The 10,306-nt window shown below is 48.0% G+C and overlaps 1 protein-coding gene across 4 annotated transcripts in view; it reads left to right on the top strand.

Annotated features, from left to right (window-relative positions):
• The window catches only part of RALGAPA2 (Ral GTPase activating protein, alpha subunit 2 (catalytic)), a 153,951-nt gene that overhangs the window by 134,022 nt on the left and 9,623 nt on the right, over positions 1-10,306 (top strand). For all 4 annotated transcript variants that reach the window (XR_001414151.1, XM_014962463.1, XM_014962461.1 and 1 more), the window contains one exon: positions 1,720-1,841. Coding sequence is in view for 3 of the 4 variants with exons in the window: in XM_014962463.1 (XP_014817949.1) it covers positions 1,720-1,841 (122 nt within the window). In the remaining variant the exon portion in view is untranslated. The remainder of the gene's footprint in view (positions 1-1,719; positions 1,842-10,306) is intronic.

The following is a 10,306-nucleotide window of genomic DNA, read 5'->3' as shown; positions in this document are numbered from 1 at the left end:
AACAGCCGAGCGCGCCGCAGAATGAAGCATCTTCATAATGAGAAGTGAATGGCATCCGTCAGTCCCTTTAGAATAGGGCCCAGGCGTGTGCCTCCTCTCCGAGGAAGTTTGGCAGCCTATTCATTAACAAGAGTCATCAGGAGTTCAGCCCATAATAGGGAGGCAGCCCCAAAGGCCGGCGGGCTGATGCTGGCGCTGTCAGGAATGCCTTCTCCCCGGGCTGAGGGAGAAGAGGGAGAAAAACCAAGCAAATAACGCTGGCAGCAGGTGCAAACTCTGCAGTGCTACCTAGTGATTCGCTTTCTTCAGGCTTCCACGGGAAGTTTAGAAGATTTATCATACACCACTCATCCTCTGCTAGCATTAAAAGCAAAATTCCTCATTTTTTTTTTTCTTTTTTCCCTTTTTTTTCTTCCCACCGTGCCCGTAGGAACTTGGATACAATTAAGAAGCGCTTTGCTTATTCCCCTTAAGGTAGCACACTGGACCATCACGTCCTATTTTTAAGCACTGCTTCACTTTGACATTTTTTTTTTAAATACTCTTTCAGAGTGTTTTTGTTAAAGTAGTGAAAGTGACAAATGGCACTTCAATATTAATTAGGATTGCTTTTCAATTTTAAATAATCTCACCCGCATTACGTTGTCACCGGTGTTACTCTCACTGCCCCCACTTTCTAAATTTAAATTGGCCTTTGCTCTCTCCTAAGAGCCTTGCGGAGTCCGAATGCATCGCCCGGTACCAGAAACACAATGGGGATCTGGAAACTTTTGTTTTAAACGAGGAAGCAGAGAATGAGATGTCATACTGGCTCCTGCGAGCTTTAATTCATAAAGTCATACGTGAGGTTCTTCAGCCCATTGTAGATTCGTTTCAGGCGTTATCCTGTTATTGGAAGTGTATGATTCACCTTCTGAGAAAACAGAAGCTGCAGACAAAAGGAAAAGATTTGCTTTCTCTGCTGTGAAAAGCTGCCACAAGCAGGGGTCCTATTAAGACAGCTGGAAAGTTGCTTCAGCTTGTTACGCTTGTAAGTTTTATTGGTGACTGGTTTTTGATTACACATTTGAATGCTGTGTGTTCCAGGTTGCCGAGTTTTAATTAAAAGGCAATAGTCTTGATTTTTAGATTGCTTTGTTGTCTGCATTATGCAGGCTGTAACGCGTGCAAGTTGTGGGGTGAATTTTTCCAATGGGCATCATTTATTTAGGATACATAAGATTCCACCTTCCAGCACCTGCCTTAAATAGAAACTTCGCGCTTTCAGGGATTGTGTTTATTACGATTAATTTCTTTTAAGAAACACAGTGGTCAAATAAATACATGGGGAGTTTTCTCCTCTGTCCTGCAGCTTGCTTCTCCTAGCTCATCATTTTTCTAGTCTAACGGGGTCATCGTGACAGGAATATTGTGTACCAGGAACTTTCCCTTATGCCACGGCTTGTCGTGGGGGGGGTTTATTTCTGCCCTGGGTAACTTTAGCAGCCTGACCCACCAAGTCACCGCTTGTCATTCGTGAAGCTGAAAGGTATTACCCTTGATTTCAAGGCATGAAGTGTGTTAACTCCTGGATGCTCACCTCCAGAGCAGCACCAGGCAGTCTCGGTCCCCTCTGTCCCCTGCCCCTGCCCAGCCTGGGTCCGAGCGCTGGCGGTGGCGGGTGTTGTGTAGCAGCATTTCATCCTCTGCACACATTTCCTTAACCTGACGTCTCTGCAGTTACGAGGAGAGAGCTCTGTATCTCGAAGCAATAATCCAGAACCACAAAGAAGTAATGACGTTTGAGGATTTTGCCGCTCAGGTCTTTTCTCCCTCTCCCAGCTACTCCCTGGGTGGAACTGGTGAGTCTCTGCACGTTATTCTTCCCTTTAGCACTAAGAAGCACTTGAGCAGCAGATGTACACCTGTTTTTTGTAGATAAATGCTTGCAAATTTAAGAAGACCATTCTTCCCCTGAATCAACTAATGAATATCAAAAGGAACGATGACATTCATTTTAATTTGTTTTGCATCAGAGCCATTCACTCTGCTCCTTTCTTCAGCTATCCTGTTAACCCCCGAATCTAGCAAGGTTAATGAACTTTCTCGCAGTAATGTGCTCGGGTTCATTCAGGAGTGTGGGTTTCTTGCTGAGCTGGGAATATGTTGTTCAAAAGCTATGCCTGAATCGGTGCTTACTTATCGAGAAATAGTTCCTCGCAGTAGAAGCCGCCGCTACTAATGCTAAATGGGGATTATGCTGCTGAGATACCAGGGTCAGGGATTAATGCAAAAGAAATGTAAGAACGGCGTTCTGTTAGAAAATCATAGCAGCGTGCAGTATGCTAACATTGCCCTGCAATATAGATGAGCCAATTTCAGGCTTCCTTCCAGCACCTGGCCCGCAACCCGTTTGGGGTTTTTAAAAATGGATGGATGGATATACATCCGTGTGCGCGTGCGTGTGTGGGGGTGTGTGTGCACATACATCTGTGTATAAACGTATATACACAGGCATTAACCCTGGTCATCATTCATCAGCCCCCACTGAAAGATGAAAATGTAACGCTGAACTCAGTGAATTTATTCCTTACGTGCCCTAGTGAGATTTGAAGTTAGCACGCACTCAGGAAGATACAAACCCTTACTTTGCTGCTTTAATTGAGTTTATACAAATGTCTCCTGAAAGGAAGCTTTGACTCTGAAATGCAGATTTCTAGCATCCTCAAGATTTGTTTTTCCAGCCTCCAAAAAGTGTATGGTCACCCTGCGTTGGACTCTCTAACAAAGATTCCTTAATCCCCTTTCTGCACTCACAGGGTGAAAACTGGCACTTTCTCATTATTCCCCGCTACTCTTTCAGATGGTTTAATAAATTATTTCGAACCTGTATAAACGTTGCAGGACATCTGCTCTGTTTCTCTTTAGCCTGACTCGTTAGCAAATATCTTCCATCTAAACTGAAAAAAATCGGAGGAAGAAATTAAATTTGCGAAAATAAATCACTTACAAATAAAATCAGCCGGGCATCATTGTTTAACGTTACTGGCTCCAATCCTGGAGCTTTCGGAGCTTTGTTGGGAGATAAGAGGTATATGCATGTCCTTGCATTGGTCGCCAGTAGCAGCAGGCAGAAGGCTTTGGAGATAAGCAAGCTGGCAGAAGTAAAGGGGAAGCGGTGCTATTTACATAATCGCGCCTCTGCTTCCTGGAGAGGCGTCAAGAAACACAGGGATGGCCTCTATTGATCTTTGCTGAACTGGAATACTAAACAACATTAGAAAAGCTTATAACTTAAAGCTTTGATTAATGTTTTCTACATTAAAAAGTAGAACAGCTGTGAATTAAATTCTTTTATACACTCTGCCAAAAAGTCCGAGACAAAAAAAAATTATCAGTTTCAATAGAAATGGAGATTTCGTGCCCAGTGTTGTTAGCACTTCCCATCGTTCATCTGTTGACGTATCAGCAAATAAAAATGTAGATGTATTTATTTTAAGTGTTTTCCTCTATGCATAATTGTATTTGGTTTTCACATTTTTCTTACGGCACACAGTGATTTTTATTATAAACAAATTCAGTTTGACAAGCAAGGATAGATTCATTTGACAGTCCCATAGTCGTACTTTCTAAAATCTGTGATGTATTTCGTATGCCAAAAAATATTTAAAATGTTTCCTAATTTCTAATTCAGTTTTTCAGAACGGGGTTGAATCATCAGTACCCGAATGCTTTTTTATGATTGCGTGATTTTTTTTTTATTATTATTTTTTTGTCAAGAGTAAAACCTGCCAGAGCCAGGTCCTGATTTTCAGACTGCCAAATTTATTTCACGCTCACAAAGAGACTGGAGGCCGGTCACGACTTCTGGCGTCAAAACCTTTGCTTGGGAGAGTCTCCTCACGTTCCCTACTGATTCGCTTGCATATTTAGTGGAATATCACCCAGAGCTGTGGCAGTTGTTGCCATTAGGGTGGATTTTCCATCAAATGCCACCCTGGCAATCAGCACGGAGCCGGGATGTAAACCTCCCGACTCGGCCGCCGTCGCACGTCCCCGTCCCACGAGCATCCACCTCAGCCCTCCCTATTTCCACATCAAACAGCTGCTTAGGTTGGTGGAAAGGTTACGGAAAGACGTAAAGAACCAGCTCGGGTGCAATTTGACTGAAATTTGCAGCCATCCATCCATCCATCCATCCATCCCCAGTAACGACGGGGAAGGGATGACAAACCGTTGCGGAGCCTCCGGTTCCCCCGTTGGCGTGGGCACGGCTGGGGAGCAGCAGGATGCTCTGGGGCTGTGAAGGGCTGACCACGGGCAGTCAGACCTCCTCCGAGCTTAGAAATACAGATGGCATTTTTCTTCGTGTGAGAGGGGGGATTTGTATTAATTCCCCTCAGAAACAGAAAAAAAATGAATCACAGAGTAATAAATGTCTGGAGCTGACGCTGGTCTGTGGTTCCCCTTCCCGGGTAACAAGCAAGCTGAAACTACTGACCCTGCCCAGCTTAGACTTTTTCAGGTAAATTTAAGATTAATTCTCCTCTGATCTTATTCTTAACACCCCCTAACTGTAGTCCTGCCATTGCTGCACCTCCACGTGCGCAGTAGAGAGGGTCAACGAGTAAGTACGCCTTTTATTAAAATTCGGATTGTTTTTAGCAGTTAACACAGTGTAAGAAGGAAACCACGGCTGTGAGAAATGAATCAAATATGTAGCTGTTAATATCATGCCTTGTCGGTGTGTTACTAACCACCATCTATTTATTTGAACTGAATGTTGTGATGTTTTCTGATACCGTCCCTGGGGATGCTTCCCCTCCATTCAGATGGGATGTGCGTGCCTTGAAGTATGCCCTGCCTCAGTCCCCCCTCTCACAAACAGACTTGCAGGTGCTTCATTTTGTGCACAAAAATCCTCCCATTGACCTTTCTTGCCGTTTTCAGAAGTAGAAGCTTAAACCAACTACACACATCATAGATAGCCCCGTGTATCTTAAACGCTGCAAATGCAGCCTGGTAGGCAGAATGGCCATCCCTGAACTCATTTAGGGGATGTGCAGATTAGGAACAAAAGATGAGAATACGGTCCTTTGTTGTTAAACTGGTACATTACATGCTGTATTTTAATTAGGCTGGGTATGAGAGTCAGCCCAGGAAATCCTCCGTAATCCAACGCTATTGAATTATTCTTATCCTTTCCCTCTGCAGATTTCTCTCATTTTAGAGGACGGGGTTTTAAGCTGCTATCTTTTTCTGTTCTTGCTCTCTCGGCCAAAAAGAAAAACAGTTCTTCAACAAAATACTTGTGTGTTTAAAAAAAAAAAAAAAAAGCATACAAATGAAAGAGGCAGAGATACAAAAGCGTTCCAACTTTAATTACCTCTGCTGCCTAAAAAGCTTCGTTGGTGTTTTGGTTTGGTGTGGTTTTTTTTTTTCATTCAAGATCAGAAGCCAGAACCAAGTTAACCCTTAGAAAAGGGCAGTTGTCAGATATTGTAGAAAGGAAAAGAGGTCATTTTTCCACCAGAGAAAGATTTATATTTGAGGGGTTTACGCTTACAAGGGTAGAGTTCTACTTCCAAGAGAACCTATAAACCTGCTTTTCGGCAGCGTAGACTTGCAGTTGGTGCTTCAAAGGGTTAATTGAAATGGGCACACTTGACTGCTGAGAGGACTGATCTAATCACTGCCATATCCAAGTGCATCTGTTCACCATGAGGTCATTCTTGTGCATGCTAATGATTTGGAAAATAAAGCATAATGCTTGACGTTATCAGAAAGGATATAGTGTAAATCTTTGCTTTTTTAGTTGCTAATAGCTATTGTGGAATGAAACAGCAGGCAAAAGCATCTCGGATTATTGCTTTCCATTTTAATATTTTTTTTTAAGCGTCGTTTGCAGTGGAGTGTCAGGAAAACTGTGCTGGAAAACTCTGACATGTGGTATCTGTTGATAAATGGATTCTTTAATGAATATTATAGCATTGCCCAGGAGCAACACTTGAGTTGAGGAACTATAGACGTTTTCAGCATTCCCTGGTTTTAAAGCCTTGGAAGCCATGCCTGCTTATTTACATAAAACTGAGATTTTGCAGCCTTTTTGTTGAAAAGGTGACACATGCTTTCCTTTTGTCTCCGGACTTTTACATGCATAAATTTCTTGCAGGAGATGCTTGAATGTACAACAAACAAGATTTGGTTTATTTTAAAACGCTTTTTGCTGGGTGCCGAGCTTTCTCTTTCCCACTTTAAAGCAAAAGCAATATTTCAAACGGCCATGTAATTGAAAATATGTTTTTGATGGAAAACAAAACAAAACCCGGAGTAACTGTTGTCTTAGACATATTCTTTTTAATGCTAACTAAGCGATGATTCCTTTTGGGTTTTGTTTGGTTTGGTTTTTCTGGGGGGGTTTTTTTGACTCTTTGTCTGTGCGTTTTCCTTGAAAATCTGTTTTGTCGGGTCTGTGTAGTAGGTGGTATAAAAGTCTCTCCAGGTTCTGCGTAATATTTTTGCATATTTTTAGGGAAGCTGGATGGAGCTGAATATTAAAAAAAAAAACCAAACCAAAAAAAATAGACATTGGAAACGGAGTAGCTGTGCTGTGGTAGCACAGCAGAATGCAGCACGTGCCAGGGGTTGGGTTTGATCAATAGGACAGCGTTGCCTGAAAGGGGGAAAATTAGTTTCTAGTAACTAGGACTGACTTAGAATAATTCCAGCCTGGCCTGGCAGCTCCCAGCCCAGCGCTCAGCTGTTCCTGCTGCAGGGAGAGGCGGTGCTGGGACCATCTGGCAATCGTCACCAGCCGGACCAGGGCGCTGATGGGGAGCTACGCGTGGGCTTGGACCTCTGTGCTGAATCCTTCCTTCCCTGTCCACCTCCACCTTTTCATTATGAGAAAAAAACTTCTTCACAGTGAGGGTGGCAGAGCCCTGGCACAGGCTGCCCAGGGAGGTCGTGGAGTCCCCTTCTTTGGAGATTTTCAAGCCCCACCTGGATGCTCCTGAGTAACATGCTCTGACAAGCTCTGGGCAATCCTGCTTCAGCAGGGGGGTTGGACTAGATGGTCTCTATGGTCCCTTCCAACTCTAAAAAATTCAGTGAAATTCAGTGAAATTAGCACGGAGCTCTTAGTTCTCAGTAGGTGAGAAGGAAGATGTGCAACCACGGGTGCCCGAGGTGGCAGTGGCAGAGGTTCTACAGGCAGCAAACAAAGGGGGAAGGCTTAGGGAGGTGGAGAGGGAAGAGTTACCAAAAGAGGCAGGACTCAAGGTGGTTCTTTTTTTTACCCCCCCCTTCCCTGTGGAGAGTATTCCGGAGGAGGTGCAGGGACCTGGCCTGCTTCCTCTCTCTCTCTTTAATCCAGGTCATTTTTACAGCTGTCCTTGGGCAAACCAGAGCATCTTTCCCTGTGGGGTCAGCTCGCTGTCCCTGCCAGCTGCTGGGGCTGCCTTTGGAGGGAGCCTTGAAGCTGCACAAGCGGATTCAGGAGGTGCTTTTTGGTCTTGGTTTTCAGTGTGTGGCTTCCCTGCCCCTCTTCCACAGAGCCACCACCTGCCTGGGCTTCCTCACCACCACGGGAACGTGCCATGCCTGGCAACTGGCTGCTGCGCCGGGGCGGCTCTCGGTGCAGCTCCAGACCTGCACCCATGGGCAGGAATGGCAGCTTCATGGCCATCCCCAGCACTGCCAGCTTCCAGACCTTGGGCTCAGGAATCACGGAGGTCTCCCATCACTGTGTTCCTTCCTCGGTAGCTCCCAGCTCACCTGAGGACCCACCGAGGCTCTGCCTGCATCTCAGCACCACGAGGAGGCAGAGCCCGGTGGCAGATGGTCCTTTCCCGCTCGGTGAAATTGTCTCCTGGCCCACAGTAGCTGCTCGGTAGCAGAGAATGAAAAGGTGCCAAATGAAATTTTCAATTGAATCAAGCGTAATTACCTGATTTAATGAAGGAGGAAAGTCAGGATGTTCTGCAGAAACCCAAAATGTACCCTTCCTCCCCAGAGATGCCTTTCGGCGAGACGCGGGGAATAAATCCATTTCATATTCTCCATTACCTCCTTCCTCCCTTCACACTTAAGGAAACCCTCATGAGCAAATTCAAATACCGTGACACGGCAAATTCTGATCCACTCTCTGGGTCTTTTCGTGGCAAAACCGAGGAATCCCGGTGATTTCTATGACGTCACATGGATGCTATAACCCAAATCATCATTTTGCCAACTGATGAAGCAATGAGGGAGCGAAAGCACATCCCTGCTCCCCCAGGAGCACTTGTTACAGTCACAGAGACAAGACAAAAAATCAGAAACACCATTTTTCCTCTTTCGGAGTCAAGCAGTGAGAGAAAATCCCTTCCAGGCTGTGGCCTCTTCCTTAATTCATTAATCTGCTCACGCATTTAGCAGTCTGAAGAGTTTAAACACCTTGCTGGTAGTCAGGTATGGAGGAATAAAAGGGAAGCCCGTGCATCCTCAGCACCATGGGACTGCTCCCCTGCCTTGGTCAGACCCTTAGTGGTTTTAAAAAGTCAAAGGCTGTGCATGTTGACAGTATGATAGTTTGCATTTTTTTCACGAAAGAGAAATACTTTCTTGAATTAGTAAAATTCTCAGCATCCCTTAGAAATGGTCTATTATTAAATAGGGCAAAGTCATAGTAGGTATGATGAATGGTTGGGTGGCATCAGCTCTGTACCCCCTGGAGCTCCTCTGACTTGAACAGTCTGGTGTAAACTTCCACCGGGATGCCCAGGCCTTCTGCAGAAATGCAGGAAGCTGTGCAGAATGGTAAGGAAGCTTCATCTTTATTTTGCAGTTCCCTGCAGAGCGCTCGCAGGCTGCTGGTGGTGCCCTTTTGGTGCAGGTTCTTCCCCTTTGCCCACCACCCAGGAGGGTCTGCAGCCTGGACCTGCCCCCCCGGGGCCGTGGAGGTGCTGGGGAGGTGCTTCTCCCTCAGGATGTGCAGCGGGGAGGCTGTGAGAGCAGCGGCAGGGCGCTCAGCCTTTCTCCCATTTCACTGACTGTCTCAGGGGAGGAGATGGAGAGGGTGGGCTTCCTCCCCACCATCAGCGCCAGGACGGGGGGAAAAATCGGAGCTTGACGGGTCTGTCCCTCCTGCCGGGTGACAGCTCCAGCTGCTCCAGCTGCCAGCTCCAGAGAGAGCTCTGGACCATGCGGGCCCTTTGCATTTTCCCTCTGCACTGACCCACGGCAGCCCGAGCCGTGCCTCCAGCCTGCCCCACATGGTGCCCTCCATCCTGCCCCACACGGTGCCTCCATCCTGCCCCATGCAGCGCCCTTCATCCTGCCCCCCATCTTGCCCCCCGTCCTGCCCTCCATCCTGCCCCACATGGTCCCTCCATCCTGCCCCACACGGTGCCCCCATCCTGCCCTCCATCCTGCCCTCCATCTTGCCCTCCGTCCTGCCCTCCATCCTGCCCCACGCGGTGCCCACCATCCTGCCCCACATGGTGCCTCCGTCCTGCCCTCCATCCTGCCCTCCATCCTGCCCTCCGTCCTGCCATCCATCCTGCCCCACGCGGTGCCTCTGTCCTGCCCTCCATCCTGCCCTCTATTCTACCCTCCATCCTGCCCCACGCGGTGCCTCCATCCTGCCCTCCATCCTGCCCTCCGTCCTGCCATCCATCCTGCCCCACGCGGTGCCTCTGTCCTGCCCTCCATCCTGCCCTCTATTCTGCCCTCCATCCTGCCCCACGCGGTGCCTCCATCCTGCCCTCCATCCTGCCCCACACGGTGCCTCCGTCCTGCCCTCCATCCTGCCCCAGACGGTGCCCTCCCTCAGGATGTGCAGCGGGGAGGCTGTGAGAGCAGCGGCAGGGCGCTCAGCCTTTCTCCCATTTCACTGACTGTCTCAGGGGAGGAGATGGAGAGGGTGGGCTTCCTCCCCACCATCAGCGCCAGGACGGGGGGAAAAATCGGAGCTTGACGGGTCTGTCCCTCCTGCCGGGTGACAGCTCCAGCTGCTCCAGCTGCCAGCTCCAGAGAGAGCTCTGGACCATGCGGGCCCTTTGCATTTTCCCTCTGCACTGACCCACGGCAGCCCGAGCCGTGCCTCCAGCCTGCCCCACATGGTGCCCTCCATCCTGCCCCACACGGTGCCTCCATCCTGCCCCATGCAGCGCCCTTCATCCTGCCCTCCATCTTGCCCTCCGTCCTGCCCTCCATCCTGCCCCACATGGTCCCTCCATCCTGCCCCACACGGTGCCCCCATCCTGCCCTCCATCCTGCCCTCCATCTTGCCCTCCGTCCTGCCCTCCATCCTCCCCCACCCGGTGCCCCCTTCCTGCCCCCACTC

The sequence above is a fragment of the Calidris pugnax genome, unplaced genomic scaffold (assembly GCF_001431845.1).
Source record: "Calidris pugnax isolate Ruff unplaced genomic scaffold, ASM143184v1 scaffold147, whole genome shotgun sequence".
NCBI lineage: Eukaryota > Metazoa > Chordata > Aves > Charadriiformes > Scolopacidae > Calidris > Calidris pugnax.
Note: the sequence above shows the minus strand (reverse complement) of the source record. Positions and strands in the feature narration are given on the sequence as shown.